Raw genomic sequence first — 18,989 nt, 5'->3', positions numbered from 1 at the left:
AGCGCCGGGCACTGCACCGGCCCCGCCGCAAGTGTCCCTGCCTCCTCCCTTCCCCCCACTAATACATTACTTTACTTACTGGAGGGCACTTATGGGGGATATCTGTGGAGGGCACTTATGGGGGATATCTGTGGAGGGCACTTATGGGGGATATCTGTGGAGGGCACATACATAGCATCTTATGCTATATATGTGTCATCCGCAGATATCCCCCATAAGTGCGTCATCCACAGATATCCCCCATAAGTGCGTCATCCACAGATATCCCCCATAAGTGCGTCATCCACAGATATCCCCCATAAGTGCGTCATCCACAGATATCCCCCATAAGTGCGTCATCCACAGATATCCCCCATAAGTGCGTCATCCACAGATATCCCCCATAAGTGCGTCATCCACAGATATCCCCCATAAGTGCGTCATCCACATTACATCCCCCATAAGTGCGTCATCCGCATTACATCCACATCTGCAGACAAGTTTAATAAAAGTAAAAAATGATAAAGATAAAATGAAATAATAATCAAGATCCAAATAAAAGAAAGTACATATAAAAGTATTCAAAAACACACTCTGGGCTCATGCCCACGAATGTAAGGGCGCCGTGCCTGTGCTGCGGACCGCAAATAGCGGTCCGCAATGCACGGACACAGACCATGGGGCAGCTGCATGAGGATCGCGGACCCATTCACTTGAATGGGGTTCGCGATCTGCATCCGACTGCCCGCACCGCAAAAAAGTAGCGCATGCTGAAGTGAATGGGCCCATGATGCGGGCTGCACACGGCCGTGTGCAGCCCGCATCATGGACCCATTCACTTCAATGGGTCCAGGATCCGGGATATGAGTGCTACAGTGTGCTTCCGTGGTGCTTCTGGCTGTGCCTCCGCACCGCAAAAAAGTAGTGCATGCGCTACCTTTTTGCGGTGCGGAGGCACAGCCAGAAGCACCACGGAAGCACTCTGTAGCACTCATATCCCGGATCCTGGACCCATTGAAGTGAATGGGTCCTTGATGCGGGCTGCACACGGCCAGTGCCCGTGTATTGCTGACCCGCCGTAAGTGGCCTGCAATATGGGAACGGCGGGCACACGGTCGTGTGCATGACCCCTAATAGTCCTCACTGGTACTGTTGACGCAATATTTTAGGTTTTAAAAATGTGGCTCTCGAAAGAAATTTCAATCGTGGTTTTGGCGATATATGGCTCAGTTGACAAAAAAGTTTGCCCACCACTGCGCTAGGATATGCCCCCATTGTCTGATAGGTGCGGGTCCCACCTCTGGGACTCGCACCTACAAGGAGAACAGAGCGGGGAGAGCTGTGGATGGAGGACCCCGGATTTTCCGGGGTCCGTCCACCACCAAGCGTTGCTCTCATAGAAGTGAAAGGGAGCGCACCGCGCACGCATGGCACCTGCTCCCATTCATTTCTATAGGTCAGACGGTAATATAGAAATGAATGGAGAGCGGCTGCGCAGTGCGCCTTCCGTTGATTTCCCCGCTCCGTTCTCATTGTAGGTGCGGGTTCCAGAAGTGGGACCCACACCTATCAGACAATGGGGGCATTTCCTAGCAATTTTCTAAATTTGAATTTCTCCACCTCTAAGGCCCCCTGCACACGAACGTGTGCACCCCGTTGCCGTATTGCGGACCACATTTGCGGATCCGCAATACACGGGTGCCGTTCGGTGGGCATTCCGCATCACGGGTGCGGACCCATTCACTTGAATGGGTCCGCAAATCCGGTGATGCGGAACGGAAGCACGGAACGGAACCCTACGGAAGCACTACGGAGTGCTTCCGTGGGGTTTTGTCCCGTACTTCCGTTCCGCAACAAAATAGAACATGTCCTATCTTGCATAATGGCCGGATCGCGGACCCATTCAAGTGAATGGGTCCGCAATCCGCTGTGGCTGCCCCACGGACTGTGTTCGTGCATTGCGGCCCGCATTTTGCGGGCCGCAGCACGACCACGGGGTGCACACGTTCGTGTGCAGGGGGTCTAAGCCAGATAGTAATACCTCATAAAATTTTTATCAATCAACATTCCCCATATGTCTGTTTTATGTTGCCGTAATTTTGTAAATGTCATTTTATTTTTTTAGGACGTTAGGCTTAGAATTTTAAAAGCAATTTTTCAAATTTTTAAAAAATTTCCCAAACAATTTTTTTAAGCACCAATTCAGATATAAAGTGATTTTGAGGGGCTTATATAATGGAAACCACCCATAAATGACCCCATTTTAGAAACTACACCCCTCAAATTATTCAAAACTGATGTTACAAAGTTTGTTAACCCTTGAGGTGTTCCACAAGAATTAAAGGAAAATGGAGGTGAAATTTAAAAAATTTAATTATTTTTGCAGATTTTTCATGTTAATCAATTTTTTTTTGCAACACAGCAAGGGTTAACAACAAAATAAACCTCAATATACATTACTCTGATTCAGCAGTTTACATAAAATACCCCATATGTAGTGGTAAACTGCTCTATGGGCACATGGAAGTGGTCAGAAGGAAAAGAGCGCCATATGGATTTTGGAGACAGATTTTGCTAGTATGGTTTTTAGGCACCATTTTGTATTTGAAAAGACCCTGATGTACCCCTACAGTGGAAACCCTCAAAAAGTGACCCCATTTTGAAAACTACACCTCTTAAAGAATATATTAAGGTGGTACTGAGCACTTTGACCCACTAAGCGTTTTACGGAATTTGGAAACGCTTGGCTGTGAAAATTTCTTTCAATAAAATGTTGCTTTAGCCCCAAACTTTTCATTTTTACAGCACCCCATAATTTGTTACCCATTTTCTCCTGAATACGACAACACCCCATATGTGGTGGTAAACTGCTGTGGGGCACATGGCAGGACGGAAAGAGAGCCATATGGCTTTTGGAGCGCAGATTTTGATGGATTGGTTTACGGGTGCCATTTTTGTGAGGCAAGGTGACAAAAAATGTCTGTTTTGGCATATATTTCTTTATTATTTTCTTTTTACAGCATTTACCTGAGGGGCCATCTTATGTGATATTTTTATAGAGCAGGTTGTTACGGACGCGGCGATACCTAATATGTCTATCATTTTTTTTTTGTTAAGTTTCACACAGTAAAAGCCGTTTGAACAGAATCAAATCTTGTTTTTGTGTTGCCTTTTTCTGAGAGCCATAGTTTTTTTTTTTTTTTTGGGTGATTGTCTTAGGTAGGGGCTCTTTTTTTGCGGGATAAGATGACTGTTTGATTTGATTGTCAGTTTTCAAATACACGACTATATGTTTATATTAAAATAAATAAATAAGTACCCCTGGCACTATCAAGTGCTGAGTGTGGTGTCTGTTGCAGAATTAACCCCCTCTAAGGTGGTGCATGTGCGCTCCCCCTCATGCGGTTACTGTTGCACCTCCCTGCAACAAGTCCACTGGATGTTTTTCATGCAACCTCCCTTCCACGGACACCCACTGGCGCTGTGCATCCTGTCGTGTTCCCCCTTCTTTAAGTGGAGTAGTTGCACTACCACTGGTTGCTGTACATCCGTACATCCATATTCCCCTCCTCCCATAGATGGAGTAATAGCACTACCAATTTATACCGTGCGTTACGTCATATGACCTTCCATCCATAGATGGACTAATTGCACTACCCACGTATACTGTGCATCCTGTTGTGTTACTCACTCCTCGGGTGGAGTAATTAGCACTGGATGCCTAACACTTTGTAGCATTGCCCCCTCTCTCTTAGGTGGTGTAAATGCACTACCACTGCATACTGTACAGCCTGTCTCATTACCCCCCTCCATAGGCGTCGTAATTGCACGACTACTGGATACTGTACAGCCTGTCGCATTACCCCCCTCCATAGGAGGCGTACAGTAATTGCACAACCACTGGATACTGTACAGCCTGTCGCATTACCCCCCTCCATAGGTGGCGTAATCGCACTACCACTGCATACTGTACAGCCTGTTGTATTACCCCCTCCATAGGTGGTCTAATCGCACTACCACTGCATACTGTACAGTCTGTCGCATTACCCCCTCTATAGGTGGAGTAACCGCACTACCACTGCATACTGTTTAGCCGGTCGCATTTGCCCCCTTCATAGGCGGAGTAATTGTACAACCACTGTATACTATACAGCCTGTCGCATTACCTCCCTTCATAGGTGGCATAATTGCACGACCACTGGATACGGCACAGCCAATTGCATTACCCCCTTCCATAGGCAAAGTAATTGCTCTATTACTGGATAGTATATCCTGCGTTACCTACTCCCACAGGTTCAGTATTCACATGAAGTAATTGAAGTAATTGAACCACAATTGGATACTATGTCTACTACGACACAGCACTAGGTACTATATTTCCTTTAATATTCTTCCTCTTCCACGGGGGCGCTGTATGCCAAGAGACGGTACCTATTACACGTATTACACGGTTCTCCCCCACAAGCGGAATACGGGCGCAACCACTGGATGCTGCAGCTACTACCGCATTATCCCCTTCATTTTTGGTTGTTGGTTTTGAGTGCCGACTTGGCAGTCCTTATCCTCCCAGGGTGTGTCACCACAACACCGCCTAAAGTCCCAGTGGGACTCCACACTACATTGGTGGTATATCTGCCCTAGAAGAGAATTCGGTGGTTCTGAATACTGTTTTCACTTATAGCTCTCCTCCTTTTGAGGTGGCGTATTTAGGCTAGCACTCCATTCCATGGCTACTACTGTATGTCCTCTTCTGCAGGTGGAGTATTTACTCTAGCACTGGAGATCGTAGAGGGCCTCCTTCCCATGTGGTGTGTCTATCCTGACTTTGGCTTTTGTGGCTACTACAGTATAGTCTCCTTCTCAGGGGGAGTATTTACGCTAGCACTACATATCATGGCTACTACTGTATGGCCTTCTCAGGTATTGCGCTAGCCCTTGTTTCAGTGGTTACTATCTGTATGGGCTTCTTCTCAGGGGAAGGATTTGTGTTAGCACTCCATGCCATAGCTCTACTGAACAATCTCCCCCTTGGGTGGAGTATTTGCGTTAGTACTACATACCATGGCTCCTTCTGTATGGTCTCCTCATCAGGTGGAGTATGGTGCTATCACCATATACTATGACTTCTATGGTATGACCTCCTCCTCAGGTGGAGTATTGCGCCAGCACTAATTCCTGTGGTTACTTCTGTCTGGCCCCATTCTCAGGTCTAGAATTTGCCTTAGCCCTAAATGCCTTGTCTACCACTGTGTGGTTTCCTTTTTTAGGCTCGGGGCTTACGTTCCCCCTGCAACCCATGGTGGCACCCGCGTTGCTTTCCTCCTCTCTTGCATTTACACTGGATATGGTCCTGTGGTTTCTAGCACATTGCCTTCTGTTCCGTTCCATGTTTCTGAACTGGCTCTGTATGCGGTAGCTTCTATGACATTGGTCTACCACATGGTTCTCATTTCAAGTGGGACATTGGCGCTAACTGTTGACGCTGTGACACCATCAACACTGCCTCTTTTAAGAGATGAGTAATAGATTTGACATGTCCTTATGTAGGGGACACACCTATTCAGAGCACATAATATGCATCAGCTACTTTTCCCCCCTCACCGGATGGGACTATGGTGCTGTCACATGTTGTCAATGCTGATAGATGTTTAGTTGCTGGAACGTAACACCCTTTCGACATTATGCCCCTCCGCAAGACGAGTAATTGCGCTTCCCCCCCAGATTATGTTTCTGTCTACCTGGCCAGTTTCCATATTCCTGAGGTTGGATTCTTAGTGTTCTTGAACGCCTGGACTATTTTTTCTTATATGTCCAGATTTTCTCTGGTGTTTTTGTGACGTCAGACATAGTCATCACATTCTCTCCTGGAGAAGTGTTTCTCCTATCTCAGATTAATCTGTGCATTCCGCTGATGACCGCATTGTCAACTTCAGGCAGAGTCGCTACACGGTGACAGTAGATGGTCTCTGACGAATCTACACACCTCCGATATTTTTGGTGTCAGCTTTGCTTCTACCTATCACTATGATATTTTTGTTCTTCAGCCTGCAGTTGGGTCTGCCTGACCCATGCAGTTTGTGCAGTATCAAGAAGCTTTTCTTGTTAGAAGTCTCACGACAAGCCTCTACGGCTCTGGGGGCATCTGTCTTCCACAGTACCTGCTCCTTAGGCGGCGTTTACTTTTTAAGCAGAGATGTATTCTGCGATCCTTACCTTTTTGGATCGGCTTCCATGAGTGTATTCCGGCAAGTGTATGTGCTCTCTCTCATGTATTGTAGCCTGCTCTCTTTAAGGAGTGTGTTTGCTCAGTTTCCTCAGTTTCCTCAGGCTGTCTAATGCCAGTCATTATATGGTCCTGGTTCCAGCATCACTCGCAATCTTCCTTTCGTCCAGTGGCAGAGGTTGCTTTGGCAGCACTGTTCTGCCGCATTGCTCTCTGCTGCACGGCTGGGATGCTATTGATCCCCAGGGACACAGTCTTTTCCTCTTAGACTATTCCCCATTTGTCTGTGAAGGTTCGCATTTATCTAGGTCATGGTATATCTGTAAAGAATAAATCAAGGCAACTGGACTTACTGTAGATTTCTTGAAAACGTTTCACTCGTTCTTCCAACGAGCTTTCTCAATTTAGAATTGAGAAAGCTCGTTGGAAGAATGAGTAAAACGTTTTCAAGAAATCTACAGTAAGTCCAGTTGCCTTGATTTATTCTTTACAGATATACTCCCCATTTGTCTATGGTTTTTCATTTTCTACCTCTGATTGGTTCCCGTTTGGGCTTGTTGTCCCCCTTGGCCATCCCTTATCTCTGTCTTGATGAGTGATCATATTCCATAATGTTTTAGTCTCTTCTCGTGCTGTATTCTTTACAAGGGAGTGGCTACTTGCTATTTTTTTTACAAATTGGCCCACAGGGGTTTCCTCACATAACTGGGAGATCCCTACAGCAGTGTTTCCCAACCAGTGTGCCTCCAGCTGTTGCAAAACTACAACTCCCAGCATGCCCGGACAGCCTTTGGCTGTGCGGGCATGCTGGGAGTTGTAGTTTTGCAACAGCTGGAGGCACACTGGTTGGGAAACACTGCCCTACAGGACTAGTTCTCTGCCAGTTGCCCAGTAATTCCTTCCAGTTTTCCCATTTTTTTCCTGGGTTGAAGTATCCCATCCTAATACTTACACACCTCTTGGTTTTCCATGGGGCCTATTGCCATGCAAGACATCCTGGTTTTCCAGTCCAGGTCCCCACAGCAATTCTGTGGTCCTCGGTATCCGGAAGTACCTTCTGCACATCATCTTCAGTCGTCAGACATGCTTATCCTTGTGGATATTATGTGCTGCTATCCATATCTTCTGAAGCCTCTTGAGCCCTTGGGTTTCATTTAACTGGGTTTTCCTCTTTTTGCCCAGTCTAAGATGCCGTACGTTCTACGCTCTCTGGCTGGCCTTCCTGATTCATGCTCTTCCTGTCCTATTCAGGGTTCCTGTGCATCCTTTCCCCGCATTTCTGTGCGGGGCCTTATAACCAGCCTTAGATTTGTTCTAGTCTTTTATTCCCTCCCCATGGTACTGCTTTGGAACGTTCCATGGTCTCCTATGTCCCCCAATGATACGAGCGAGAAAATAGGATTTTTTGTGCTTACCTGTGAAATCCTTTTCACGCTGAGTTCATTGGGGACACAGCACCCAACCAGTAAGTACATTGTTGGTTCTTTTTGGTGGGTCCCACCTGTTCTTGGTTCTGACCCATCTCCAGCTCTATTCATACAATTCGTTTCTGTTGGCTTCTCCTGGCTGCTCCTACTGCTTTTGTACAAACTGATTAGCTCAGCGTATGCAGGAGGGATATAGCTGAGAGGAGGAGCTAACACTTTTTTTGCCTAGTGTCGCCTCCTAGTTGAAGCAGCCATTCTCACCGAGAAAAGGATTTTACAGGCAAGCACATAAAATCCTATTTTTTGTGACAAAAGGTGACAAAAAAATGTCTGTTTGGCACTGTTTTTTTTTTTTTTTTTTTTTTTTTACGGCGTTCACCTGACGGGGTGGATCATGTGATATTTTTATAGAGCGGTCAATACGCACGCGGCGATATCTAATATGTCTACTTTTCTTTTTTTCCCTATTTTAAAAAAATATATATTTTTCATTAATTTTGGAAAAAGGACGCTTTCTTTTTTTTACTTTAAACTTTTAATTTTTTATGTGTAAAACTTTATTTTTCCTTTTTTTAACTTTTTTTGGGGGGTTTCTGATCCCCTGTACAATGCATTACCATACATCTGTATTGTAATGCATTGGCTGTAAGTGTATTACTCACTGTAATACACTTACAGCCTTCCTGCTTGTGAGATCCAGGGGGCTGGATCTCACAGGCTAAGAGGGAAGGCAGCCACGATGCCTAAGGAACGCATCGGGCTGCCGTCCCAGCCATTGGGTCCCGGTCACAACAGCGTGGGGACCAGGATGGCAGCTCCCTACCCATACATCGCACGTGCCGCGGTCAGCGCTGAGCACTGCACATCTAGGGTTAGTGTTTTCTTTTCTTTTTTTATTCAAATAATTTGTATTAGAACATTTTCAAAAAAGTTAGAGGCAAGCAACCCCCGTTTCAACCCCCCAACCCCTCCCACCCCACCATCCCCCCAATAACCCCCCCCCCCCTATAGACTGTGATATGAATAAAGTCCATTCTTCCCGTTTTTTGGGTGTCCATTTGGTGTATAGTGCACTGCAACGCATCCGAGGGCCATCCCGTCCAGGCCTAGTTATGTATCCAAAATATATAGTCTCTTAGGGTCTCAGAGATGTAAGCATTATCCTGCAGCATACGATTTCAGATAGAAAGGAGCATTCCGCTAGTAAGGTCTGATTTTCCAAGGTAGAAGAAAAGGTCTGACTGGAATCGTTCAGTAAAAGAGAAGGCAGTACAGAAAAAGGGTGCATCTTGCCGAATATAGATACATCTTAGCTTAGTAGAATACAATACAATACAGCACCATACCCTGTCAGATCCAATCGACAAGTCTATCTACTCCCATTATTCAGAAATCTAACAGCAAGGCAGCCCTATAATAGTAGAGTATAGTGATGAGTCCAGGGGTACCAGATCTTATCAAATTTCTTATTGTTGCCACTTTTCTGATATACAAAACTTTCTAATTTCACCAAGTTGTGTACACGGTCCACCAATTCCGCCACTTTCGGAGGATGCGATTTTCAGTTCTGCCACTATTGGGAGTGTCTTAAGTATACCGAGTATACACACTAGAGCAGACGGCTCCAGGTGGACCTCAGATATATCCACAATAAGTGCTATCACATCTAGCCAATATCGTCTTAGTCGCGGGCAGTTCCACATGAGATGGATAAAATCTGCATTGGGTGTCCCACAGCGAGCACATAGATCGTCTACCCTATATCCCATTTTCTTTAGCAACCTCGGGGTCCTATAGACTCGATGCAGAAGAAATAGTTGGGATACTCTGTGGGCCTCACTGAGCGCTACTTCTGGGAATTTCTCTAATACTGCCTCCCAGTCCTCCTCCGTCAAATCTGGGATGTCTCTTCGCCATTTATCATAAAAGAGTCAGTGGGGCTTGCTTCCACTTTGAGTCCATAAGACTCCAGTAATGAAGCGAAATTACACCACTAGTGGTGCCGTGCGTTGTACCAAGATTTATTATGGCGTGTTTTGCAGCTGGTACTATCTTCTCCTGTCGTTCCTGAGAGTTAATGTCATGTCTAAGTTGTAGATACACATAGAAAAGAGTTTTCGGAATCGCAAACTCTCGTTGCAATTGACTAAATTCCTTAAGCGTACCATCTTGGAACAGTTGGTGCACATTATTAAGACCATACTGCCTCCATGCCCGTACTGCAGACACCTTATTCAATTCTCCATACATTAGATTTGGCCAAATTGGGGTGAACTGAGTAAAACCACTAAGTCCCGCAACCCCTCTAGCTTTCCACCACACTTCATGGATTGTACGCAGCATTGGGTAAGTGACTCCTAATCTTAGGAAGGTACCATCCTCTAACGCCGATAGCAAACCTTTTCCCTTTCAGTAGATGTTTCACCAACCGGCCTGCAGTATTCAGCTTACCCTCGTCTCCCCACCCTCGAATATGTTGCATCTGAGCTGCGAAATAATAAATCTCAGGGTCCGGGACTTTTTGTCCTCCCTGAGTCTTTGGCCTAGTTAGTGTAGAAAGCTTTATGCAAGGAATTCCCTTTTTCCAAATGAGATCTCTGAAGATCGAATTTACAGTGCGGAAAAAAGTTTGCGGTATCCAGGACGGAGCGCTGTGAAGCGGCATAAGCGTCATCTTAATCAAATTAGTACTAATGTAAGAGGAAGGCGGATCCAAGCATGAACCTTCTTCCTAAACCTATCCAGCAGCGGGGTCAAGTTCAGGTCCTGAAATTCTCTACTATCAGCCGTAATCTGAATTCCTAAGTATTTGAAGGATGTAACTATTTGCAAATCCGTCACGGCAGAATCATCCACCCCTCCTGACCGAGATAAAGGCATTACTACCGACTTTGTCCAATTTATGGTTAGACCAGACATCCTACCAAAACTATTAATAATCGCCATTGCTGCTGGAAGAGAAGCATGCCATTGATCAAAAAAGAATAGTAAGAGCATATAGAGCAACCGTCTCCACCAGGGCTCCGTATCGTAATCCTTGTACACTTGTCGCCTTTCGTAGTGCCTCTGCAAGAGGTTCTATTGCTAGGGCAAACAGCAGGGGCGACAAAGGGCACCCCTGTCTGGTTCCCCTATGCAAGTCGAAGGGTTCCGATTGACACCCGTTCACCCTGACTCTGGCCTTAGGCCCAGTATACAGTATTCACACCCATTTGATGAAATCAGACCCAAACCCCATCACCTGCAAAACCTTCCACAGATAGCGCCATTCCACGCTGTCGAATGCTTTGGCCACGTCCAAGGACGCGACCGCCGCATCCAAGGCGTGGACCTGGGCCGCCTGAATATTCAGGTAAAGTCTCCTAATATTGACTGCAGTAGACATATTAGGTGAGAAGCCCGCTTGATCAGTATGAAGGAGGTCCGTGATCACTGTATTTAGACGGTTTGGTAGGACTTTCGCTAGTATTTTGACATCTACCTGCAACAGCGAGATGGGTCTATAGGATTCAGGTTCCAAAGTGTCTTTTCCCGGTTTCGGGATCACTACTATGACCGCTTCAGTCATTGAGGTGGGCAACCTACCTTCTACATGAGCTTCTTTAAGCACTTCCAATAACTCTGGCAGCAGTACTGGGCCAAACTGTTTATATATTTCTACCGGCAGGCCATCCCTTCCAGGGGCTTTATTATTTGGCATATCCCTTAGCGCCAGTTCTAATTCTTTAACTGTAATCGGGGCATCCATGAGATCTCTTTGCTCGGCTTGTAGGGTAGGGAGCTCCAGCCCGCTCAGGAACCCACCTAACTCACTATACGACGCATCCATTCTAGATTCATATAGAGAAGAATAAAAGGTATGCATAACCTCTAGGACTTGTTCTGTCTTATGACACAACTCCCCCTTAGTATTACGCAAAGAAGCTATATAAGAGGATGGTTGCTGTGCCCTAGCTACCATGGCTAACATCCTGCCTGCCTTCTCCCCCTTCTCATAGTAGGATTGTTTTTGGAATAACCGTTTATTTTGGGCGTTCAACAGTAACCTCTCATTTAATCTGCTTTGAGCTTCCTCCCATTTTTGCCGGCACACTCAGCTGTGGCTCGTTCAATGTAATTCACTTCCGTCAGCTCAACCTCTAAATGTAGTTTCTGCGTCCGAACTCTTGTTTCGTTTTTCATCTTATTAACCGCCGCTATCAGAATGCCTCTGAGGAAGGCCTTCATGGCATCCCAGACAACTAGTCTGGATACCGTGTGTAAGTTATGTGCAAAGAATTCCTTCAGCTGTTCACCTATGTCCGTCACATCTGCTAGGACCTGCAACCAGGACGGGTTAAAGGGCCATAGCCGGCCCCCACAAGAGTGGGGCGGTAAAAAGTCAACTATGGCTAACACTGGGGTATGATCTGAGAGTTTCCTCGGCAGGTATTTTATGTCACGGATAAAGTGACCCATCCTGTCATTCCCTAGGATTAAATCGATCCGGGATAAAGTACCATGTGTCTCGGAGTAACAGGAGTATTTTCGGACTGTGGGGTTTCGTAGTTTCCAAAAGTCTACTATGGCTGCTTCCCTTAGAAGGCGCCCGAATGGGGTGACTGCACCCGCAACCGCGGCCCCCGTCCTATCTACCCTATCCAAGGCTGGTGTGGTCACATTATTAAAATCGCCTAACATTATCACAGGCACATCAGGCAAGTCTACATAGAAGGAGAGAACCTTCCGGATCGTGCACATTGAATAAGGAGGAGGGATATACACTCCTATTATGACACAGGGGTGGTGGTAAAGTTTACCATACAGACAGACAAAACGTCCATCCTCATCTACTTTTTGTCAGAGGCATTCAAACGCCACATTTTTATGGATAAGAATACTGACACCTCTTGCATAGGAGGAGTAAGTCGCATGGAAGCAGTATCTAGCCCAATTAGGTGTGAGTAGATTAAGCTGTTCTTTAAGCAGGTGCGTCTCCTGCATGCAGCAAATGGACGATCCTTGGGACCTAATGCAATCAAGTACTGCACGTCTCTTAGTCGCATCCTTGATACCTCTTACATTCCAGCTAAGTAAATTTATCACGTTAGCCATAGCAGTTGTATGATACTAATCACCAAGATACAATTGAGACCCCGAACATGGCGACTAAGGATACCCACATGATAGACCCCGCCTGGACACCGCAAACCCTGACAGCTCATAATCACAGTCTAGTAACCAATTCCCTCCCCCCCCAACGAACCAGGAACATTAACAATGTGCGTACCGACTTCTCCGGCAGGTTCCCGCTTGGACAGAATAGTCCGTACCACGGGAGCAGCAAGCACCTGCTGCCGGGGTCGGCAAGGAGCGGCGAGTTAAATCGACGGCAAAGTGAAAAGCTATTCAGTAGGTAACAACTATAGAACTCTTAATAAAGGTAGATTCCTACCCTCAGAGATAACGGTATAGGAGGCTCACTTACAGACAATTTAAGCTGTCCTGAAACTCTCGGCTATAGATAATGAAAGCATATCCCTAGATCCCTATTGACTACTGCTGCCCAAATAAAAAAGGGAAATATATAGACAGCTCACAAAGTAGAATAGCAGGATCCATAGACTGAACATAACAGCAAGTAAATATAAATAAAAAAAAATGAACACAAAGGCATAATTGGAGTGAACCCCCTGCCCTTTAAATAACTACGTTACATGCGCACTATCGCAGGCAACAGTCACGAATCATCCCGTCTTCGATCTTCTCGCAGCTGCTGTTCGTGCCTGTCCAACTATTTTTATGGCTTCTTTAGAATCCTCAAAAAACATAGTGGATCCCATCGCCGCCACACGAAGTTTTGCAGGGAAGATCATTGAATAGCTGACGTTGAGGGTCCTCAGTCGCCTTTTTACATCAAGGAACTTCGCTCTCCGTTTCTGGACTTCAATGGAATAATCAGGGAACAGTGACACTCTGTGGCCATTAATAGATATGTCAGGCAGTTCTCTGGCCCTCCGAAGAATAATGTCCCTGTCTCTGTAATGGAGGATCTTCATAATCACCGTTCTAGGGGGTGCACCCGGTGGCAATAGGCGGGTCGGCACCCTGTGGGCGCGTTCCACAGCAAACATGGGCGTCAGAGTGGTTGCCCCGAACAAATTCTTCAGCCAGGATTCAAAGAACTCTGTGGGGTTAGTACCTTCTACTTTTTCCGGTACACCCACTAGACGCACATTGTTTCAGCGTGACCGATTCTATAAATCGTCCTGTTTAGCTGCTAGCATATCCATATGTCTGGTGCAATCAGCAACATCACGTTTAAGAGGATGGATAGACTCCTCCACATCGCCCATACAATTTTCCAGGTCGCTCGTGCGGTCCGCTAGTTTTCGTAGGTCATGGCGGACGATAGTTACGTCTTCTTTAATGGCTCCCACTTGAACAGTAAGGGCATTCAATGATTTACCACATTTAGTGATAGCATTCAGGACATCTTTAAGTGTTGGTTCAGCCACTGTATTATCTGTGTCGGTGAGCTGTGCTGAGGGATCGCTGGCTTGTGCAGCTACAGGGACAGCAGAGCCTCCTTCCCCCTCCTCCTCAGCAGCGTGATCAGCAGAATCTCCCTGGGAGGACAGATGTCTTTCTCTTGCCCCTTTGGAGGTGAGTTGGGCAGCAGGTCGGGCAAACTTTCCCAACTTGGCCGCAGTCTCCCTATACACTTCAGCCGAGCGGTCTGCGCGGCATGGAGTTGCGTTGCCGGCGCCATCTTGGAGCTCGCGTTCGGCTGCTCTCCCCTCTCTCCTCTTAGACATTTCTGCCGCTTTTGAGTCACAGGTGGCACCGGAGGGAGGGAGGTCGGTACTTGGCACACTTTGGGCACTTTTTTTAAGGATGTCAGCGGGATCAGCCAGGAAAATATGCCGAGTGCAGGCCGGAGCCGAGCAGACACACGTCCTGTTACATGCCCGGTTACGCCACGCCCCCAGGGTTAGTGTTTTCACCGATGCCGGCGCATACAGCAGGGGTCCGGCTATCAGTGACTGCTGGACCCCTGCAGCTGATCGGGCGGGCGCAGCTCTGCACCCGACCGATCAGCGTGCTGTAATAGTACAGCTTTGGGATTTTGGACACAGTAGCCAGCGCCGTACATGTACGGAGCTGGTACTGCGAGCAGATTTGTACCTATAAAACTGGCTGACCTGTTACATGTGCGCTTTGCAGCTGACGGCATCTGCGTTGGTCCATTTTCATGTGTGAGGGCATTGCTAAGAAATATGATGTTTTATTATATGCAAATGAGCCTCTAGGAGCAACGGGGGTGTTGCTGTTACACCTAGAGGCTCTGCTCTCTTCAACTGCTGCTCCCTATGCACTTTAATTGACAGGACCAGGCAGTGTAAACATCATCACACCTGGTCCTGACCTGATCCGCAGCGTGAAAGATAGCCAAGCCCCGCTCCGGACAGCAGAGACACGGAGCATTAACATGACTGATAATGCTCTGTGCCCCTCTGTGATCTGTGACAACTTTATCTCACTGTGATTTTGTAGTAAAAAGATCACAGAGAAGCACAGAGCGTTATCAATCATGTTACTGCTCCGTGTCTCTGCTGTCCGGAACGGGGCTTGGCTCTCTTTCACGCTGCGGATGACACACACGGCATTCGCTCGTGTGAAAGAGCCCTTAGACGGGCAGAATAAATAAATCTGCAATCAGAAAATAAAAACAGATTAGAAATAAAGGGGATGTGCTGCTATCTGGTTATAACTGGCAAATAACATTTTTGGTGACGCATTTCCTTTAACTATTTGCATGACAAAACAGTAATTGAATATCAGTGAAGGTCAGTTCGCAGTGTTCGCCAGCGAACACATGCGGGCTGCCATCTTGACTCACCCGTCCGGCGATGCACAGGTAAGCCCTTACCTGAGCCTGTGACGGGAACCGGTCTGAAATCAAATGCGGTCACCGGGAGCAGGCAGTTCCCGAGAACAGCCGCCGGGGGCCTTCATCGGGCTGTTCTCGGAACTGCCCGGTGACCGCATTTGATTTCAGACCGGCTCCCGGCACAGGTAAGGGCTTACCTGTGCACCGCCGGACAGGTGAATCAAGATGGCAGCCTGCATGTGTTCGCTGGTGAACACTGCGAACTGACCATCACTGTTGAATATTATTGCAACCAATCAGATTCCATCTTTTCATTTTCCAAAGGAGCTCTCAAAAATGAAATGAGGAATCTGATTTGTTGCTATGGGCTACTAAGCCAGTTCTACTTTACACCAGTTTGATAAATGACCCATATGTTTTTTAAGAAAGCCTTCTGCTGCTCTATCTCTCCTGTAATTAGTGTCATCATTAGTCATTTTTTGAATTTTATAACTACGCATTATAAAGGGATGCTGCCATTTTACTTACTGGGGAATGTATGCCTTTATCTCATCACTTTAAGACCTGGGTACATGAAACTAGGATCATACAAGTATGAAATAATAGTTCTATACAATTCTATAGAAGAATTTATATTACACACAACTACATGCACGTAGAATACTTTTTACTTGAAAATACTTTTTCATTTTCATTATTGTTTTCTCTCTTTCCAGAAAGATTTTACGTTTCACCTGGTGGATTCTGCTGAGAAAGCTTGTGAGAAATATGAGCATCGCATTAATGACCTTATTAATAAAGGATTCACGCAAATCGATAGGATCCCGCTGCAAGCTGAGAACTTGGCTTCCAAAGCCCTGCAGAAGGTGATGACTACATGTGCTTCATTTGAATCAAATGTCTGAGCCCTTGGTTATGGTGTTTGGTTTGATCTATGTGAAAGGTTTTAATTTTAATCGCAGAAAGCGTTTGAATTCCGATACAGATATTCTAGTAAAGTTTATAAGAATGATAAGTATTATATTTAATTAGATTATTCATTCACTTCCTTAAAATTTGTGTCCCGCTTGTGTCCTGCTGAAAACCCAGTCTAGTCAGAAAAATAGCTTGCAAAAAAAACCTGAGGTACAAGCTTTTTTGTTTATTTGCAAAAAAAAAAGAAAAAAGCCCAAAAGGGTAGCAATATGAACCCCTTCAGGACCAGGCAATTTTCCGTTTTTTAACTCCCTGCTTTTCCAGAGCCATAATATTATTATTTCTCGTGCATGGCATTGGGGGACACAGCACCATGGGTATATGTCCAACTACCACTAGGAGACACTAGACACAAAAAGTGTTGGCTCCTCCCCGTTGGGCTATACCCTCTCCACAGGCACAAGGCTATTCAGTTTTTTTTGCAGGTCCTGCTGTTTATTTTTTATTCTTTTTTTCTCTCTTCTGCAGGTCTCGGTGATCTCCACCGTTATACCTGCTGCAGGCTGGGGCTCCATCGTGTTCCACTTTAGTTGCCCCCCCTGCGGGCGCGTACTTCTGTACCATCGCCGGTCACCCAGTCCCCACAGACTGCATCCGCAGTGGCTTGCCGGCATTCCCACGGTTCCCGTGTTGAGTCTGCCGAAGGGGTGACCCTGCGGCGCCCGAAGACATCAGATGGTGAGTATAGTGAGTATATTCCCCTGTCCCTGCCCCAGGGTTAGGTTCCCTCCTGTGGCCAGGGGGGTGGGATCCACCTTAGCTGGGGGTCCTGGGACTCACCCGGCTTTTTCATGGCGACTTCTGCATTCCTTATGCATATGGATGTCTGTCAATTTAGTGGTACATCCCGGGCTGCTGTACTTGTCCTCTCTGGGACAATGTATACAGTTTGCTAGTCACTGTTCTTGGAATGGGTAGTTGTCCATGGCCAATGTCCCTTCCCCTATGGTAGTTTCATCTCTCCTTTCCTGGATATTCTGGCTTGCGTTGTCTTCTGGTGGTTCAGCTCCTGTTTCCTTGTGAGCCCATCCCGGGTACTCCTTCTGGAGTCCCTGGTCCCCGTTTATTTGACCACTCAGGTTCTGCATGGCAATCGTTTTTTTGGGGGGATCGGGGCCTGGGTTGATTGTTCCCTTTATGGGTTCCAATAGCCTTGTGGTCTTCTTGGGATTCGTGTCTCTTTTCCCATCCTCCCACGTCAAGTACCTGGTATTGAGTGGTTTAGCGCAACGGTTTGCAATTCCGCCGTATGGTCTCCATCGGGAGGGACCTCCTCCTGTTGTAGAACCTTTCCTCCTTAGGCTGTTGGAGTACTCTCCTTCTACTTCCATGTCTTTCAGTCCAGTGTGTCCTGCTGAGATTTCCTCGGCCTGTATCTGGTTCCTTTTTTCCCTGATGCTTCACATGCCCAGAGTTTCCTCTGGTCTTACGCTTCACAGTGATATCTTGTTTTCCGAGGCTCGGGCCTCATCTCCTGTTTTTGGGACGCAGGTCTTACTCTTTTTTCCTGGCTTTTACCTACAACCCCCTCCTTCTCCAAGGGTTGGCGGTTTCCTCTAGCAGCCTTGGGTTTTCGCCTTTTAAATAGGGCGCATAACTTCATCACCTGCCTTGCGGTGAGGGGAGACCTGCTCCCTTCACATGTGAGCCTTGCTATGGCTTCACTCACTCGTTTGGCTTCCAGTACTTCCTTGTTTCCTTTCTCCCCTGGCCTGTCAGGGGTTGGCCACAGGTTTTTTCGCTCTTTGGGTCTGAGACAATTTAGAGCGTTAGGTAGTCCCAACACGCGGTGCTGTCCTAATTTTTTCTCCAGCCCTTGGCTGAGCTCTGTGTTCCCTTTTGCCGCCTTCTTGCATTTGGGATTTTCTTCCAGGCATTTTTCCTGGGGTGCTGACAGTCTTCTCTGATTCTTCCTTGAGGTTTCTTCCTTGTTATGGAACCTCTTGCCCATTCCGTGTTTTCTACTGTTGGGTCACATGGTTCTCCTGCACCTGTATACCCAACCGGTGGCATGGCTGTTCTTTTCCCACCCTCGGGGACTGCTTTGGGACGTCCCATGGTGCTGTGTCCCCCAATGCCATGCACGAGAAAATTGGATTTTTTGTACTCACCGTAAAATCCTTTTCTCGTAGTAGGCATTGGGGGACACAGATCCCACCCTATGTTTTTACTTCCGATTTTCCGGGCTGGTCTCTTGATCTTTCCCGGTACGGGAGTTGTTGGTTCCTTGCTTTTCTCTCTCCTACTGCTTTTTGTACAAACTGAATAGCCTTGTGCCTGTGGAGAGGGTATAGCCCAACGGGGAGGAGCCAACACTTTTTGTGTCTAGTGCCTCCTAGTGGTAGTTGGACATATACCCATGGTGCTGTGTCCCCCAATGCCTACTACGAGAAAAAGATTTTACGGTGAGTACAAAAAATCCAATTTTTGCCATGCACATAGCCCTAGAGTTGTGTTTTTGTTTTTGTTTTTTTGCAGGACAAGTTGTACTTTCTAATGGCATCATCTTATA

The 18,989-nt window shown here is 46.7% G+C and overlaps 1 protein-coding gene across 1 annotated transcript in view; it reads left to right on the top strand.

The window, feature by feature from the left end:
* PARP4 (poly(ADP-ribose) polymerase family member 4) overlaps positions 1-18,989 on the top strand; it is a 336,611-nt gene that overhangs the window by 37,312 nt on the left and 280,310 nt on the right. Inside the window, exon 7 of the mRNA XM_040422464.1 lies at positions 16,219-16,368. Within this exon, the coding sequence (XP_040278398.1) occupies positions 16,219-16,368 (150 nt within the window). The remainder of the gene's footprint in view (positions 1-16,218; positions 16,369-18,989) is intronic.

This window comes from Bufo bufo, chromosome 3 (assembly GCF_905171765.1).
Source record: "Bufo bufo chromosome 3, aBufBuf1.1, whole genome shotgun sequence".
NCBI lineage: Eukaryota > Metazoa > Chordata > Amphibia > Anura > Bufonidae > Bufo > Bufo bufo.
Note: the sequence above shows the minus strand (reverse complement) of the source record. Positions and strands in the feature narration are given on the sequence as shown.